Source organism: Fulmarus glacialis, unplaced genomic scaffold, assembly GCF_000690835.1.
Source record: "Fulmarus glacialis isolate BGI_N327 unplaced genomic scaffold, ASM69083v1 scaffold4364, whole genome shotgun sequence".
In the NCBI taxonomy this organism is placed as follows: domain Eukaryota; kingdom Metazoa; phylum Chordata; class Aves; order Procellariiformes; family Procellariidae; genus Fulmarus; species Fulmarus glacialis.
This window is the reverse complement of record NW_009209817.1, coordinates 22,827-42,501: the sequence shown is the minus strand read 5'-3', so window position 1 is coordinate 42,501 and position 19,675 is coordinate 22,827. Positions and strand designations below refer to the sequence as shown.

The 19,675-nt window shown below is 41.7% G+C and overlaps 1 protein-coding gene across 1 annotated transcript in view; it reads right to left on the bottom strand.

Moving 5' to 3' along the window:
• LOC104076177 (thyroglobulin-like) overlaps nt 1-19,675 on the bottom strand; it is a gene marked incomplete at its 5' end in the record, with an annotated part of 103,803 nt that overhangs the window by 63,298 nt on the left and 20,830 nt on the right. Inside the window, 5 exons of the mRNA XM_009576948.1 lie at nt 2,802-3,001; nt 7,757-7,916; nt 13,113-13,206; nt 16,822-17,010; nt 19,053-19,248. Coding sequence (XP_009575243.1) covers nt 2,802-3,001; nt 7,757-7,916; nt 13,113-13,206; nt 16,822-17,010; nt 19,053-19,248 — 839 coding nt within the window. The remainder of the gene's footprint in view (nt 1-2,801; nt 3,002-7,756; nt 7,917-13,112; nt 13,207-16,821; nt 17,011-19,052; nt 19,249-19,675) is intronic.

The following is a 19,675-nucleotide window of genomic DNA, read 5'->3' as shown; positions in this document are numbered from 1 at the left end:
CTTATGAATTGTACTATAAGGGACGGCTAGATTTCACAGATGGTTACAGGGAAATTCTGTGAGTCTGGCCATTTCTCACAAATAACTGAAAGACTATATTGGGGACTTTTTGGGAAGCACAATCTTGCAAGGGCCGACAGCACGGGGTGATTCTATACAAATCTAAGACTACCTTAAGAAACAATATCAGAAATACCAAATTTGGGTAGGGATGTAGCAAAACTGGGACCAATGGAGAAAAAGTAATCAGAGGTGGTTGGTTTGTTTGAGAGGGAATGAGGCTGGTAAAGGGGAAGAAAAAGGAAATGGGAAAAGGGGGAAGAAAGGGGATCTAAAGGGCAGCTAATCCTAGGATCAGGGATATTTAGGGTCCATGTCAGACAGCCCTGCATCAGATTGCAGTAGTTTTCAGTAGGGCGCTGAATCCGCTCTTTCCACCATTGGTTGACCTGCTTCCATGGCCAGGAGGGACCTGGTGTCTTCCCTTGCATTGGGTGGAGGAAGCCTGGGAGCTCTCCTCCTGACACCCACCAGGGAATGCCTGGAAGGGACACCTAACATATCTGCCCTCCACAGCCTCCTGCAAGAGATGCAGGCATACCATTGATCCACTCTTCTATATCAAAACTGCACTGGTAACTAAATCAATTAATCAAAAGATGAAGTCGAACACCATATTAATGCTCTTAAATGATTTAAAACAAGACCATAATCACTGAGACTACTTTTTTCTAATCATACGCCTGAAAGATGAAATAAGTTATAACAAGTCCCCATGACAGCTTTGCATTGATTTTGTACAATCTTTTTTCAGATCTGTTCCAAACAAAATCTATTATAGGGCAGACATAGGAAACTCAAAAGCATTTTGCTATTTCAGGTGCACATCTTCTTGTAGAGAAAGTTTCATACATCAAAACTCTGCATGTTAAGAATCAGCATAATTTTTTTATGCATGACAAAGACCCAAAAAAGGAGCACAAAACTAACTTTTGCAGAAAAGCTGTATTGCTTCATGGAATTTTCCCTCAGGAAAGCTATATCTGGTATATATTCTCAGTTTCATGATTCTTAGTTTGTGTGCGCCTCCTTTTTTTTACAGTAAAATTAAAAGTACGCAATGATTTTCGTGTCTTGGAACGAAAACAAGATGCATCCCTGTACAGGAGGTCTAGGTGAGAAATCTGAGTAAATCAACAGTTGCATTCTGCATCACTTCATTACAAAAAAAAAAAAAGATACAGTATATTTTTAAGCCACTGCTATTACTGCTTACTTTTTATTTTATCAGTGTATTTCATAAGAAAACTAAATCCACCGTGACATTGTAAGGATAAATACTTAACATTACTTTGAAATAAGTGGAGATCCTGCTTTTGCCAAGACAGTGGTCTGCACAGTCCCAGGAAGAAAATTGTTGTTACAAACACTAGATTAGTGGGAAGAATTGATGCACCTGCCTGCTCATTGCACTTGCCACTCTTTTCCATTGTTCGATGTCCTGCTGCAGGAGAAAGGAGGAGTTCAAACTTTATTTTATAAAAGAAAAGATGTAATGTGGAATTACACTCCATAAATAACGATAAGCAAAGAGGTCCTTGCATTTCCCTTTCATCAGTTGCTCAACTGGTAAATAGGACTGTATCCTGTTACAGCTTTCACAGGGCCCCATCCTGAGCCATGTCAGTAAAGGGTCTGTGACTTCACAGAAAGAGTAGGATGAAACTGTACTCTGAGAGAAAAGGGACTCTGGGTCTACTAGCAAATTAACTGCTATGCCAAGAGCTGAGCAAAAATCTAGGAACTGTGTGAGGAATTATCTGGGAATGACACAGAAGAACCAACTACTGAACAGCAATTTTCAACAACTTCCCTTGCCTTCCCCACTAGAGTGATGCAATTAAAATAATCTTATTGAGACATGGGGATGCAAAAAGCAAATTATGTTTCCTGGAGCAAGGGCACACTGAAGAAAAATCAAGTAGTGAATAGAGATGTCATTATTTTCAAGGCAATTTAATTGGGCCCTAGATTTCCTGGACCAAGAATTCTGTTCCTCTGCTCACTGTTCCAAGTCAACACTGCTAAGAGACAGACCATTTTGTCCAGGTACCATTTCTCTTGGATACATATACTTGCACTGAAGATTAAGCCTCATTTGAGAGCGCACTACTCTCATATGAGGCTGTAAGGATCAATGGTAGTATCGATGCTGACAAAGCTGGTCTCAAAGTCCTGAGATTTGACACAAGAAGGGCTGTAAAAATATGGATCACTTGGGGTGACGGTGAAAATGGTCCAAGCTGACAGCAAACAAGCCCGTGGGTAAACGGATTTTTACTTTCTCTCTGAAACTTGCTTTTTCTTTTAAATGAAATCTGTCATGAGATCAGATAAAAAGATTGGATACTTTAAACATGCGGATGTTTGGCTCATCAGTTTTAGAGTCTGAAAATTGCTGATCAACAACCGTATTTATGGAATGGAAACTAACCTGTTGTACCTATAAGTTATGAAACAAGACTATTTATATAATACACAAAAAACCACAGTGACGAAAACAAGATTCTTACTATGACTAAATCAATCACCAAAGTGCATCTCTTGTACATCCTTGTGAAGCACCTAGCTCCTGGAGATAGCAGTCACAGGTGAGATGAAAAATAACTATAGCAATAACAGCCCTATTAGTGCTGCCAAGGTATGGATGAAATAAAACCAGCACCCACACACTGCAACATCCTCACGTCTGTAACAACATCCTTTCACAACGAAGTTGAAGTGGCAGGAATGGGACTTACCATCAATAACACCCTGCTGAAGAGGTCCATATCCGCTGTCTCTGTGAGCAGGTGAATGCTGGTAACATCTGCCCCGCCGCGGTCAGCTCCTAAAGAAACCCGGCTTGGATCACCTCCAAAGCTAGCGATGTTCTGGTGCACCCACTTCAAAGCTGCCAACTGATCCAAAAGGCCAGCATTTCCACTCACCTCTGGAGAACCTATCGTGGAAAATAAATAAATAGGTCTGAAAAGAAATAAAACCGTAAACATTTGAAGTTTTGATTAAATGTCACATTTTTAGCAGCTCTTGCAGCTGAATCTTGACAAAACTGATACCAGAGTTTAAAAGTCTGAAGTGGTCTCTTCCAAGGTTATCACTTTACAGATTGACTCCATTTCAGTTTTTACCACTCCACCAGGCATCCCTGGAGGTGTCTAATTGTCTGTCCTGATGACAGAAAAATAACACTCCAACTTCTAAGCTTCATTCAGACACCTCATGGCAAGATATTTGAATCCAGACTCATGTATCCATGAATTCAGGTCGTGAGATTCTTTGTCTACATAAGCAGCTCAGTCTTAAAATGAATTAAAAGCAGACAAAAAATCAGTGTGTTTGCCAAATTCTCAAGCTGGAAAGGACCCATAAGGATCATCGACTGTTTCCCTGGAATACACCTAATTGCATCTGTTTGCTTCCTACATCCCTTTTACCCTTACCATGTCTGACCAATCATTTATAAGTCACATCATCTTGCATTTCTTTACTCACGTACAGATATGATTTTGTAATTTATAATATCTCCATATATATCCTTTGAGATTGACCTATGTCTAACTGATAGAGATCAGATTTATATGTACTCATATTTTTGTTCCCATGAAAACAAAAGAAAAATAATTAATCATGTACTCCCCATGCTTAGGCATCTCCACTGAAAAGACTACTTTCTTTTGAACACCAACCAGTGGTAACCTGATACTTTGATTAATAGGAAACTAATGCTGAAAGCATCTAATGATGCAAACCCCTAGGCAAGCTTAATTTTATATCAACAAAAGCAGAAATAAGTAATTCCTACACAGTCCATAAGAAAGGAATAGAAAATGATTATTCACTGTCTGCTTCATTTTAATCCACAATGAGCCATTCATTTTTAATGATTTTAAATTCTCCACATTTAAAACTTGGAAAAAAAAACCAAGACAGAAAAGCCAGGAATAGAAACACAGCTGAAACTATTTGTTTCTTCCATTGCCAAGACCAAATAGTACAATTTTAAACTAAGGGTAGGCTCAGAAACTAGTGAATCCAAATGAACAGATAGTGGAATAAAAAGCTGCCACTTCATTGACAGGTAGCCCTGTCTCAGGCAAAGAGCAATTGAAAGCATACATCCTGTAGTAGATATCTATATGCCTACCATAATGATTTACTGAGATAGCATAGAGACCAATTTAAGCAGCAGAATAGAATATAGAGAAGACCAGATTATTGATAGCTTTGCAGATCTTACAGATACCTACATCACAATAGCTATCACTATAAGTGCCTTTTCAGTAGGACAGCCAAGAACTAAATGGCCCCAGAAACTACAACCTTCCACCTATAGCCATAGTTTCAGACGATCAGGCCAAGCCATACCAGTGAAGCAACGGAGGAAAAACTTTCCTTGCTTCAGTTTTTAGGGTTTTTTTAGTTTGTTCTGCACAACACGACCAGTTCCCAGGGTTCTCAATCCAGCAATAAACCCACTCTGTGCTGTTACAAAGGAAACCTCATTTCAAGGGCTTGCTGCATCCCTTGTGAGACCTCCCCAGAGGAAGTGAAATCCATGTAAATGTTTTAGCTACACAATGTGCCTCGCTACCGTATACTAAACAACAAGACCGAGGAGGGAAATATAACCAGTTCCTTTTGCCCTAGCAAAAACCACAGACAGGCTGTGAAATGTACCACACTCGGGAACAGACGCATGCACGGACATTCACGGTAGTTAGACCAAAAGAAACGTGTCTGCCAGGAATCTTTTCCACTGCCTTCTTGCAGGAAAATATCACATTCCTGAGGACCACAGGAGAATGAAAAGAAACCAGTGTTCAGAAGGAAGCAAACAAGGACATACATATGAATTTCTGTTATTACTAAACTGGAGAAGAACAATAGTGCTAAATTTAAGCATGAAAATCATGCTGGTTTATATGACTTCATGGACTCTTAAAAAAATCAGGCCTAAAAGCATGACTGTCTTCTCCATACTCTTGCCATCCATATCATTGGCAATTCACCTTAACTTTTCTGGGTGCAAAGCGAGAGGTGAAGGCACTAGTAAGAATGTTCATCACTTTTTGCAATGCTAATGGGTTAAATTAATTAATGGGCTAAATTAAATTAAACATCCTTTATATTTAGAAGAGTAAGAGCTCTCTCACTGCTTGCAAAAGCCCTGTCAAGGAGAGATCAAAACAACTGCAGAACTAAGAAAAAAAACAAACAAAAAAAAGGAAATCTGCTGTTTTCACTACCCTTCATCCCCCAACATCTCCATTTAACTCCTTCATTTCTAGTTTTGCAATTTATAACAAAACAACATAAGAGGATTCAGCACTTTGCTTAGTTGGACAATGAAACTGATATTGCTTATAAGATCATAATTTTTGTCTGTAACTTCAGGGCCTTCTAACAGTCCTGCAGCTAATGTCCCCAGAGTCCTAAGGGTGAGCTCCTGCCCCCTTTGAAACTGATGGCAAAAATTCCAAAGGACCAGGATTTGTCCAAGTCTTTCAGTAAGAATGGAATCATCCCTGGAATATCGGTAAGGATTTGGTTTGAGTCTTGAGAAAAACCCTTATAGTATTTGACCCAGCTTGATTACCTTCATTGAAAATCCCCAGTGGCTACTGGTCACGTACAGGAGTCAGAGGTACTCCACCAACCTGTGGTGGACCAAAGAATAGATCTTGCAGTGGGAGCATTGCTCACCAGAATGGGTATGACTGAAAACCTATGCTGACAGGGAGCCTGGTACAAACATACCACAACTCATCACCCGCACTTGGACTACAGGGGACATAGAGGAGACAGGGGTGTGGCACTGGAGGAATTTTTTGTGATTCCCATGAATGTGGTGCTTAGCTCGCTCCAATGACTCTTGTAAAGAGCTTTTCCTACTTGCTCCTGTTCCCTCTGGAGCAACAGGATTTTCCCCAGTGCACACCAAGGATTGCCCACAGGGGAAGAGGCCAGGAAAGACTTTTCCCTGGCTGCAGCTTCACAGTACAGAGAAGGAGAGGGCCCCCGAATATTCCCTACTCGAAATGAACCACTAATGCAAATTCGGTACCTTCAGCTCACGCCCTGACGATTTGGGACCTGTGTGCAGATCCCTATGAAAAAGAGGCTGGAGAATTTTCCTGATCTCTAAATTATGGACCAACATATAAACACTGCTATATAATATTCAGCCCAGCTAGCAGTTTCCACTTAGGAAGAAACCTAGGTGAGATTCAGAGGGCTGAAGGAGGTTAGTAGGTAATGCGTGGGCAGTGCTGCGTAATGGAAGCTCGCACAGCACGTATCCGCACGGCATTTGGCTCTAGCCAAAATAAAGCCACGGTATCACTTTCGCAAGCATCTGGTTTGCACTGAAGAAAACAGTGATTTTTTCCCCAGCTACATCTATTACCCACTTCATATCTAAATGAGTAAGGAGTTTGTAGTGCCAGCTCTCTAGTTACTGAATGAAAAACAGGCTTTGCTGGGAGTGAGCTTTGAACAAAACAGTAAAACAGTGAAGGGAAACAATAACCAATAGCTGCAGCTATAGCCCCAAACTAGGCAAAATCCACCCAGCGTTACTAGCAGTAAATACTCAAAAGAATCTCAAGGCAAAGTATGTAGGTCTGGTGTTTGCAAACATGGCAAATATAACCTCCTAAAGGTTATAAAGGTACTAAAATGTCCACTAGAGAGACCAAGGATTGCCACCGGACCGATGGAGCCAGAGCTCCACTTGCAATTGTTGCATTTTCTTTCCATGGCTCTCTACCTTAAGTTCCCCTGCCCCAGCCAGAATTGAAAGATGGTAGAAAGAAAAGTGTTCTCTACTTGCTTAAACAGGCAAATCTAATAAAAGGCAAAGGAAAAAAACAATCCCAAAGACCAGCTGGCACTACCACAAAGGTTTAGAGAGATGTGAACGTGCGTTTTCATGCAAGATAAAATCCTGTATGTAATGGGAATTTGTAAAATTTTTAATGCCAATTGGCATTAGGAGGCAATAGGAGACCAAAAGTATCCTTTACACTAGCGTATTGGGAAGGGATGCAAGCACAGAATACGTGAACGTGCAGTCACATCCAGGACGGTAAAAGGGGCTAACAGAATTCAAATTAAACATTCCAACTCCTTCAGAGGAGAAGTCAGGCTGAGTTACTGAGGAACCAACCAACTATCTGTGTGCTATAGTTTCCATACTTTCATGGCCTTCTTACCACTAACCTGCAGTTATCCCTCTCTGTCTCTCCCCTAACTCTGACACAAGCACAATTGAGCATTAGCAAAATTTCATGGATGGGACAGCTGGAAGTTGGAGACATTGAAAACCATATCCATAATGACAGGCCACTGAAATTAGGAGGAATTTTAATGCCTAACCTATCTGTGTGTGTGCCTGCAAAACCCAATATCCACAGTTTCATCTGCCAACAGAAGTCTAGCCAGTGCTTTGATGTTCGGGGTTTATTTTTTCTTGTCCCTTTGCCTCCAGCCTCTCCTTTTTCTCTTCAGATCAAGTACCCACCATTTCTTGGCCATTTTTTCCCCCCCAAAAAAAATCAGTGAAAGATACAGGTATCTCAAATTAAAAATATCTCACCTTTTTTTTTTAAAAAAATAAAAAAATTAGAAACAGAAGTGTTACAGAATGCAGTTTAGCCCATAGTTGTGTTTGTTCTAGAAATCCATGACTTACCAGTACTGAAGAAGCCAAAAACACCAACCCGGTAGTTTGCCGTCACGACAATGACATTACTGATGGCAGCTAGGTATGATCCATCTATGGTTGTCGTTCCCGCCTCAGCATTGTAACTCCCTCCGTTGTGGAAGAACAGCAACACTGACATGTTTTTGACCTGCCGTGACAACAAGCAGGTCAATATTCCTGTAGCCAACTGCTTTTGTAGGTCACTGATGAAAACACAAGCATCTTCCCCATTAACATCGTCTAAGCCATTCGTAGCTCTTTAACAGTGACCATAATGAGGGGATGTCTGGCCATCTGTCTGAAATTCTAGGGCTAAATTGTCCACAATGACCTATATACCATTAAAGAGGACACTATGTCCAGTATAAAGAAGATTTAATGGCACCACTGTGTTCCACCAGCCAACAACTCTGCCAGGTTAGCTCAAGGCAGACCCATTCTGCTGACTCGGTCATTGAGCATGTGGTGGGCTCGTCTTGTGCTGTAACACACAAACATGCAAGAAAAGTTCAAACAAGTGGGAAACAGGAGAAGGAAAAGGCCTGTTGGGTTGCCTCATCTTGAGCAGGACTAACTCAATAGCTCTTCAGGGCTGCTTCCTACTCTCAAGTCTTCAGCACTTAAACGCTGCCTAGTCTCAAAATTCTCACTTGACAAGAGCTCCTCATTGCTCCTTCAATCCCCTTGGAGGTTTTCCCCTACAAGATATATAGAGGGGTCCTGCAGGGAGGACTTTGTCTCTGCATGGGAAAGACTCACGTCTCATGAAGCACAAAGCGTGTCTGCCCTGAGAGAGCCCAGCAGGACTCCTGGGATGGGAAGGAGCTATGATGGGCTGCTGTCCATGTTAGCACTCCTTGCAGAGGCACACGATTTTGCTCAGAAATGAAGGCTTTTTCCCAAAACAGCACCCCATCTGTGAGGACCCTCTCTGCACAGGCAGCAGGGCTGCAGCCAAGCTGCTGCTGCATGAGCAGCACAACAGCAGAACTGCCCCAGGAGACCTCAGCATTTACCAGCAGATTACAGCTCTGTCAAGATGACACTCGGAAGAAATATAAGTGAAACATAGGGAGGGGTTTTGTTTAGTTTTTTGCCTTTTTTTTTTTTCTTCCAGCTGCAAAAAGCAGAATAACCTGCTCCAATGCTCAAAAGGCTTTTTCACAGTGTAACCTGTATTTTCCATTCAGCACTTTCATCGCCTATTGTCCACTTTGGGATTATCTCGAAGGAGAGTCCCCTCTCCCCTGCTCAGCAGTGGGTCACACACACCCACCCACTTTCTGCTTTGGCAACTGCTGGTGTTTTTCAAAGAAGGGCTGGTGGCCCCTGCAGCAGCATCAAAGTACATCTGAGGTTTGTTTTTCCCTGCAGCTAGAGGGCATTGGGCTCTGTTGCTGTTATTTTCTGGATGGAGCTTAGCTAAACACAGCAGTTCCATCTGCTCTGGCAAAGGATGTCTCGAGCAAAAATGTGAGTGGCTGTACAGGAGAAGCAGCAGAGAAGTGATGGTTGCAGCCTCCTGCAAAATTACAGGATAGGAGGCAAAATCCCTTCAGTTGCCATTAATTTGTCATGATTGTGTGCACTCCTCACTTATCTATCTGGAGAATCACTTCAGAGGCTTCTTGTGAACACAACAGTGTTACCAAGAAAACCCCAGAAACTGCAAGCACTGAAACATGCTGCTCCCTCTCAGACACTTCTGCTCCTGAATAGAAATTGCCTAATCCACGGTGCCTTGTCCCTGGTTCCCATTTCTGCACCACATGCATCACAGAGAGAGAAATGGGGCAAAGAAAAAAAGGAAAGAATCTGTTTTCACATGGAAATTAATTCTAAAATACAACCACATCGAGCCATGTCAGCTAAAACGGTATTAAATATGATGTTGAGCCTGCTCTGTCCCCTCAGCTCAGCATGGTTAAGCCTGAGGTTCCAACTAGGCATCTCCCCCCCCGTCCACAGCCTGCATAGCACCGTGACCTCCAGCTGCCCTGTACGTTGTATATTGTATTATGCTGAGCGACTTTACCCAATGCTCTAGTGATGAAAAGCTTAAGAAAGGCAAAGACGGGAGACAGAAGTTAAAGACGGCAAAACAAAGCCTGCTGCAACAGATATGGAGCAATTGGGGAGGAAGATTTAGCACCAGTGCTGTGCCTAGTGCCAAGTGTCTGGAGGTAGCATTCCCATTTCTAGTCTGCATCAAGCAATGACAGATGCTTCTCCTATGTAAAGGTAAACTATCATGAAAAATAATTTGGGGTTTTATCCTAAGGGATTTCAGTCTCAGAGGTGATGAATTTTAGATGAGGGCAGTTTAATATAATTGCCTTCCCATTTCTTGTTACCGATTTTAACAGCATAGCACAATTATTTTCATGCTGTAATTGAACTATTCCTCACAATATGAGATATTTCTTATCACCCGTCTATCTAAATATATATTTGATAGACAATTATTTTTTTTATTGTACATTAGCTGCTGGATAATTTATTTGGAATACAAGTGAATTTCCCCCAAGCCTTGTTCTCAACAAAATTCATCCAACCAGTGCAATTACATCTGTGAAGCAGAAGAAATGCAAGACCTTAACTAAAGCCTGCTGGAGCCAGTCTCTTCACCCACCACACTTGGTACCAGGCTGAGATGTAGCACCGCCAGCATCAATGCCAGGCTGCAGTGGGGCACATGTGGGGCAATGCTGGGCAGAGTGGGGCCAGCACATTCCTCGCAGACAGGCCATGGCTGCCACATGGCTACTGCCCAGTGCAGGGTTTTGCTCCATACTTAGCAACAAAACAGAGACAGTCGCACTTTGAGGTGTAAAATCTGTGCAAAGACTTCCAGCTGGGACATGGTCAGATAGCTCCCTGGCTTAGCTAGCAAGGGGATGTCTTCTGGGGAGACCAGCAGCTCCACCGTGGTCTCACGCCTGTAGGGGCTTAGGTCCCATGTGCAAACCCTCAAGGGGGAGAGAAGTTCAGCATCCACCAGGAAGCTCCAAGTCAGCTGGAAGTCTGAAAGGCTTTATAATATTCAGAACCATCTTCTCCATCCTTCTGTAAAACACTTAATGAGCTACTTGGCAGGGATAGATTTAAACTCTACTGAGCCAGGCAGCCTCAAGTGTTTTTACTACTGTACAATATTGCTCTGTAAAGAATTGAGTGCAGCAGGGATGATGCGATAAGGATGGGAAAAACACGTGCAGGGGATGGGAGAAGAGGAGAGAGGGTACACTTTCTATGCTTATTCAGTGGAGAGTTTCAACTCTTGATGCCACATTTGAGCCCTTTGCAAATCAAGCTGAAGCACACCTTTGCTTTGCTAGTGTGACAGGTGGTGATGGTCACAGGTGGAAAAAAGTCTCTCAGAAGTGCCAGTTTTATTTGAAGGGTTATGTAGTACACGCAGCTCTGTAAGCAAAATGAGGTGATGTCATTCACCTTCTTCACTGCTTGACACTTAAAGAGTCCTTCGGTGGCAGGCCGCAGTCCCTGCACCGTGCTCTTGTTCAGCCTCAAAATGCTCCTGAACAACCTCTGCATTTGCTGCTCTCCAGGAGGTTTTATATTCAGTATTTACTAGCTAATTTAACTTTCCATGGGCTGAAAATATATAACTATAGCTCTCTGTATGTGAGTAAAAAATAGAGCTCACCACAAAAAGAAACAGGAAAATGCCATGCCTTCTGCTCCCAGCTACTTCTGCAAAAACAGAAGTTTTGGTTCTCTCTTGGGCTAGACTTACACATGTGAAACTGATTGACTTGACCGGACCTACTTCTACCTTACACCTCTACAAAAGACAGGACAGATTCAGTTCTCAGTACTGCCAAGGAGAAAAGACGAGCCAGTTTAGTCTATCAGACGGTAGAAAATACAATGCTTGCAAATAAGCTATCTTGAAAGCAGCACTTAGGCGGAGATGGCAAACTGCCTGGGACAGTGACCCGATGTTTTCAATAAGCGATGACTGCACTCAAGTCAAAATGACAGTCTGGTGCTGCAGGGAGAAAACAGACTGCTGGTCTTTCTGCTGATTAAAAGGACCTGCAAGGGTCTGCGAGTGCTGCTGTCAGATAGCTAGACCAGCTCTTTCCAGTCATGCAGTATGACAGACTCATAAATTTCTATTAGAACCACTGTCCCCTTCTGAAAATTACCAGTACTGTAGAAAGAAAAACTCTGTTCCTGTGCTCTGGGCCCACTCTTCAATGGGATTCACATGTTATTCAGCATCTTTATCCCTAGCCCCCCAGGGGTTTGGCCAATCAGCTATGCTTGGCTTTAACTTGAAGCTTTATTTTATATCTGTTTAGAATGAGAAATACAAGAGCTTTCAAATGAAAGCCATGAAAATGATCAGGGGGATGGAATGCCTCTCCTATGAAGAAAGGCTGAGAGAGTTGGGGTTGTTCAGCCTGGAGAAGAGAAGGTTTCGGGGAGACCTTATTGTGGCCTTTCAGTACTTAAAGGGGGCTTATAAGATGGGGACAGACTTTTTAGCAGGGCCTGTTGCGACAGGACAAGGGAGAATGGTTTTAAACTAAAAGAGGGGAGATTTAGACTAGATATAAGAAGAAATTTTTTACAGTGAGGGTGGTGAAACACTGGCACAGGTTGCCCAGAGAGGTGGTAGATGCCCCATCCCTGGAAACATTTAAAGTTAGGTTGGACGGGGCTCTGCGCAACCTGATCTAGCTGAAGATGTCCCTGCCCACGGCAGGGGGGGTGGATTAGATGACCTTTAAAGGTCCCTTCCAACCCAAACTATTCTATGATTCTAAAATTTATCTGATTGTACCACTGGTCCAGTCATCTTTAAAATGTCTATTTTTATGCTCTGTGGGCTGAGCACAAATCTAGCATTGCTTCCTACCCTCATTCCTCAGCAGAGCTCCCATGGATGTCAACAGGGCAACAGTAAAGATGAGGGTGAAAAAACCCCATTTACTGCTTCTCGACAGGTGGTAAGTGTTGATGTGACGTGTTGCATCGCATTATCATCTCCCGGACAAACGGTCTCATTTCAGGGACATTGCCATTTCTTTCCTTAATCTCTCCTCCTTTGCTGCCACCTTCTTGTGTTTTGTCTCCCTCTTTGTCTCTCTCTTATTTCTAGGTTTTTAATTTTCTACCCTCCTAGTTACCCAAACATGGCTCACTGAAAGCCTATAGGGAATATTCTTGCACCAGTACAAACAACAAAGCACCTAATTTAACCTTGCAAGGCTTTGTGAACACCACATGAGAAACAATCATTCATGCCAATTAAAAGTACTTTGAAAAGAGACAGTGCTCAGCTACCAAAAAATTTGACTCATCTCCTACTTACAGTGGTGGCAGGAACAAAGACATTCAGATATAGGCAGTCTTCACTGACAGAGTATAATGGGGCCTCTCCATCTCCTGGCTGCCAACAAGCTGCCCTAGAGACATGGATTGAGAAAATTACAATAAAAAGGATTGCACTCTTTTTCCACTGCTGCTATTTTGATGCACTAAGTTTATAAAATCTTTAAATCAGTAGATCTCAACCACATTTAAAACTGTGCCTAGCTATACCTTAGTAACAAATATGTGGGTTTGTATACACACATACAAATGCAAAAAACACATTGTATTTTCACATCTAGAAGCCTTCCCTCGGAAAACCAGTCTCATTTTAAAAAGATTAGAACTTGAAAATAAGCCTTCAGAAAACTCACACATTACATAAACTGCACAAAATTGGCACCAGATGCAAGGGGAGCAGGACTCGGGGTCTCAGGCACTGAGACCCTGCTATAGCCTGCACACCTATGTAATCCACTCTTTTGCTGAAATGCACGTTATTTATTTTAATTTCTAATAGTCTGTGGGCTACATTTATTCATATTTATTTTAATTTCTAATGGTCTGCAGGAAAATATGGTAAGTTTAAAATTTTAACACATTTTTAAAATCTGTTTGCTCTAAGCATCATAGCAGACCATTAACAGTGCCCAGCAATGTTAAAAGTAGCCTTTTAATAGGAGTTCAGCCAGACAGCCACGTACAGAAAATCATTTTCTGGCCATCATCTGTATGAGATTCATATGCTCGAGCTTTCTCCACAACAAGAATCAAGTGGATGACTTTTGCAGTTCAGATATAAGCTATTTTGAATCAGTTCCTTCTACTTCACAGCCATATTTATATCACGCGGAAAAGCATCAAGCGCAAAAGGAAGAAACCAAAAGAAGCTATGGAAAAGATAGTAATAGCTCAGATAATTATTTCTAAATTATCATTTTTAATGCCTTTGTAAAATTTTACACTGAAGATGTAAAGAATGTAATAGAAAACTACAAGGAAAAGGACCAGCTTTAATGCAATTCTACGAAATCTTTCCATAAGGGAGGTTCCTAGGACAGTGGTATCTCAATAGCTTTCACACTGACATACAGAAGCACATAATCTCTAACCAAAACTGCTAAAGCCATTTTAGGCAATCAAAATACAAATTCCCAGGTAGGAACTCAGCCAGGACAACAGGTCTAACTCTATTAATCATACAGCTTTCCACAGGGCAGCAGGTTTTTTCCGTGCTCTTGGTTTTTTTTTTTTCTTTTTTTTTTTTTTTTTAGCAACTCATCAAGATTCCCAGCACCTCCAGCTCCCAGGATCTCCTCATGCCGAGACCGACTCCGGGAGAAGGCTGCCACCTGCTGAGGCAAGTCCACAGCTCCTCCAGCAGCTGGAAACTCCAACAGCTGGACAGATTTTTTGGTTGGTTTTGTTTGGTTTGTTTTTTTTAAAGTCTTTTATCAGGTCTAGGCTGATAAATAAACATTTATCTTCCATCAGTAACGTTACTGTGCTAATGTGAATTTCATATATACAAATATCGTGCAACACCAATATAGAGTCCTAAAAAAATAGATGTCAACACTTTCTATACATACACAGAGTGAGGTCCCTCTGATTCTCCAAGTGCACCTCCATGGTGCTAAGCTCAAAGAATTATTTTTTTAGCATTAAATGAATAATAGAAGATAATGGCCAAGTTCTTCATTGGCCTAAGGAAGCACTGAGAATTCAAAAGAAAGGAGCAGATTCACTAAGGTCCCTAAATTGCTTTGAAAATCTCAGCCAGGCTGCTCATTGCAACACCAGGTCTTCAAAGAGAGACGACAGGGACAGATGGCTCTTACCAAAGTCCTCACAGACACCACGCTGTGGCTGCAAACACAAAGAGCTGATGGTGTGTCTGTTAACCTAACATGACTATACACCTGAGGAAACAAAAAGCCACATCTCACCAGATCCCTCCAATGTACATGAGGCCATGTGGCTACTGCGGTTATGCTGTTAACACCTCCACAACTCAGGTGCAACCTGAAGGGTGAGACCACCAAAGGCCAGATGCTCTTTCAACTCCTCAAGACAACGCTGCACCTCTTTTCTCTCGGTTCATCACAGGCTTTGCTAGAAACCTCTGGAGAAAAATCCTGAGTAATGGAGGGACCAAACAGCTTCCACACAGCTGATAGTTCTCTAAATCTGTAGCCTCAGGGTGCGTTTCCACCAAAGGAGGTGATTATTCATGTCAGCCCTGCAGGGTGCCATCCTCCCAGCTCCCTTGCAAAATCTATCCTTTCCTTAACCGTGTAAGCTCTTGGGCAGATCAGCTAGCTCAAGCAGTTCATCACTACCCACATGAGGCCACTCCTGGTGCCAGGAATTGAACAGGACTGCATGGCCATCTGTGGCTGGAAGGATAACACAGGATCTCAATAGACCTCAGGTCCGTATTAGCTGCCTTGGAAGCTCTTGGGTCGCTAAACCTCATCTCTCAGCCCTGATTTCTTCAACCCCCTCTATAGAAAGTTCACCAAGTCCTTCCACCAGAGTCTTTCCTTTTGACTGTTCTGCACCTTCAATCTCCTGTTTCTTGTTTCCATCATTTTTTTTTTCCTTTCAGCTCCTCATGTCTGCCACGAAACAGTCTTGCTTTGTATTGATAGGAATGTGATCAGGTACCAGCTCTCGTGTATGAATTTCCTGTGTACACGTGCAGCATGGCTCGCTCAAATGGGTTTCTGTGCTCTGTAGTTTGCTCTCTATTGCATTGTGAGAAAGGCCCTACAAAAAACACTCCACTTTCATATCTTGTTTCTTGTTGTTGCTGCATCTCTATTTGCTGTGGATTTTTTAAAAAGAAATCCACTGTCCTAACATGTTCCACAGCACAGATATACGGAGTAGTGTCACCAAAACCCTCTTTTCTTTTCACATTCACAATTTGTCATTTTGGTTCCCCAATGCAACAAAATTAAGACTCGTATCTTAAGACTAAATGAAACACAAACATGCACACAAAGATTACGTCCATAGAGTGCCTCCAACCTAAACTCACTGAACAGTGATGTCTGTACAGCCCTGGAGAGCCAGGGCCACCCAACGGGAAACATTAGATATAGGGACTAGCCCATCTGCTAGTACAGTTCCTAGTGCTCATTTCCTCTTAAGGCATTACCTAAAATGTTTATAACTTCTGTGCTTCTGCCCAAGCCATTTAGCAAGTATTTGTCTTTTAACAGTCTTTGGACAGAAAAGACTATCTGGGTCCTTCAGCCTGACCTCCTAGACACTACTAGGCAGAGAATTTCTGTATGAGGCCCACAGCTTCTGGTTACATCAGCGTTAAAGCACTCCAGTTTGATTAAGTACTCTACAAATTTATGGCTCAGCAGGAGCAAAATGTATTTGTATGAATATTATAAATACCTGTATAAATACTCAGAATGAAAATGGACTGACAGCAGACAGTCGGCAGGGAATTATGCATAGATTCAAGGCAAGGTACTGGAATCTGCCTTTTTTCTTGAAGTGCTTGCATGCATTAACATATAGACGGAGAAATTAGTCTTTTTGCTAAACAAAGTCCCAAACTTGTATTAATCTGTACCCTATAGGTTCTTTTGCAAGAAAGGACATGAATATCGTGGTCATCACTGCAGCTACTTTCATATACCTGGATGGAACGAGCACTTCTGCAGATGATCAAAGGGTTTTCTTACCGAGCCACAGTAGCATTCCAGGTTTCCACCCAAGCAAACGGCTCTGGAGGTCGGAAGCGCCTCTCTGCAAGGGGAGGTGCAGCATATGGGATCCCCAGGAACTGGCTGATATTTCTCCACTCGGAGCCAATGCGGATCACCTGGGATTTGCCCGTCAGATCTCCATGGGACGGGATGTACACAGATGGGGTTAAATATGATTCAGAAATGGGCAGGAATAAATCTATTGGGGGCAGAGGGAACAGAGGAAAAATAATTTGCTTTTTCAAGCTAGTACCATTTCAGAAATGAAAATTAATCCCGTTTCCCTTAATTTTAAACTAATTCACTTCTTTAAATGAAACATAGATAAATTTGTGTTATTCTCTCCCTATAAAATACTTCATGCTGTGCTAGATGTTAGCTGCTGGATACAACATTTAACTTTCCAAACCCTTACTCAAACATTTCTTCCAGACCAGACATCACATTAGAATATAAATCTGAACATTTCTACAAAAAGGGAGAGAGATTTTCAGAATTGCCCCAGCCCCCCCAGCTCTAAAAAGCACAATATTAAATGTTTAAACATTTATAGCAAGTCAGAGAGAGGAAAGATAACCAGATAGCTCATTGGTTTGGGCTCTCACCAGGAAAGACTTGCACTTCAGTCCCCTTTCCAGTAGCTGTTTTATCATGCGAGACAGAAGAGCTTCAACAGAAGGTAATGAGCACAACCCATGACCAAACTCCCTGCAGCCCCAGTGTAGGGACTGCTGTTCTTGAGGTGGGAATCACCAGTGCAAGTGCTTGCTTTAAGTCAGGCACATGCGTGAACATTAGGAAAAATTCGACATTGGGGAAAATTTCTTTACTGAAGGAGTGGTCAGGCCTTGGAACAGGCTGCCCAGGGAAGTGGTGGAGTCACCATCCCTGGAGGTATTTAAAAGACGTGTAGATGAGGCACTTAGGGACATGGTTTGTGGTCTTTTCCAACCTTAATGATTCTATGAGTCTATGATTCTATGATACTACATGCCAGAGAAGGGAATGCAAGAGTCTAGGGTACCAGAGGGCCTTCGTCACCATCTCTTGCCTTCTTACTCTATTGTGAATACTGCCATTTTCTTCTACAGAACTTATGCCAGTATCTACATTTGAGATCAAACATAATTACTATCTGAATTTATTTTTTGCTTGCAGAAAATTATGAAATATTAGGGGGTTATAGTTTGATCCAAATTTTTTTTCTTGTTTATATAAGGATTATCTGAATCATTGGCTATCTATCCAAAGAAGAGTTTTTTTAATAATGCCTTACTTTAAAACAGACCTAAGTGACACCTCGTACTATTTCTCTCCTAAAACAATGTATTTGACAGGCAGGAACCAAATTCTAAGTCACGTGACTAAAACCAAAACTGTACATAAATATACAAACACAAAAGTCCAGCTTTTATGTCTCAGTCTGTGATTTTGCTCCACTTGACAGCGATAAACCCCTTTTTCTCTCATCGAGTTTGAACTTAGAAGGTTCTCACTGATTTGTCAATTCTTCACATAAATTTCAGTGAAGAGAAAAGGAAATATTTTTCCCCTTCCCCCTTATTGTTACCTGGTTTCTAATCACTTCTAATAAAAGAAATAGTCAGTATTACATGAAAAGAAAGCAGTCTCTTTTAAAATCAAGGGAAAAAAACCACCAAAACTTACAGTTACAAATAAATACATAGCCAAACAATAGAATTTTTACCTGTCTACACAACTTCTATTTCTCTCTTAAATCATTTTCACTTCTTTAAAATATTAGTTCACCTTGGTTTAGGGTTTTTTGTTTGGTTGGTTTTGGTTTTTTGTTTTCTCCAGAGATGGTCCTTACAGCTTTCAATTGACAGTGGATTTTCAACACTCCTTGTGTTATTGTCAGAGTTTAAAAGGAAGAACATATAGAAACATCTTCTGCAGATGAAAAGGAAGGAGCTGGACTTTCATTACTGTTTACTTGTTTTTACCGTTCTGCACTTTCCAAAACATCTTTCATAGACTAGACTTCCTTTATTGTACCTGCTTCAACATTAGATGGTAACACTATGATTTCATGCATTTTTATTACAAGTATTTGGGGACATTTTCCCATCCCGTTTGGCCGTAACTCCCCTGAAACAGCAATGGACAATTGTCTATCCATATTACTTTATGTCTGGTGAGGATTTCCTCAGTCTTCCATCCACAAGAATTGTGCACAGGACACCACAGTTGAGTTCCTCCTTAACCTGCTCTTACCTTGTCTCCTATAGATATATGTAGCTGGCTCTTTGAGTAAAACCCGGCAGCTGTGCCCTTGCAGTCCATGTGTGCATATCTGTGTATCAGGGTAGAAAAGGCATCTTACTGCTGAAGGCTGGATTTCCAGTGTAACCACTGTACATGACTGGTTCTTTGAACAAGCTGTGAGGTGAAATGTGAAGAAAAAGAGCAGGTAAAAATGTATTCTCGAAGTATTTTGTATGACATTTTTATAAGATGCTTAAAAGAAAGGTTTTACAAACCTTTCAGGTCAAGCAACAAGGATATGAAGTAGCTCTAAAGCAGAATAATGGGACATAAATGTCCTCAGATTCCCAGAACATTCTTCAAAATAGTCAAAGGACAAAAGGTTATATTGGCCTTAAAATGGAGCAATACAGCAAGAGAACTGGTATCACAGGCTTTAGGAGAAGAAAAACATCTTCTAATAAAGTACTGAGGACCTCAGCTGAATTCAAACAGTCCCCAGGGAGCCCCAGGGAAAGGTTTCAGAATAAGAAAAGTGATCCTCTCACTCGTCCCAGTTTGTACTCAGAGGTGGGTATCCAACACTTTTCCTTTAGAAAGG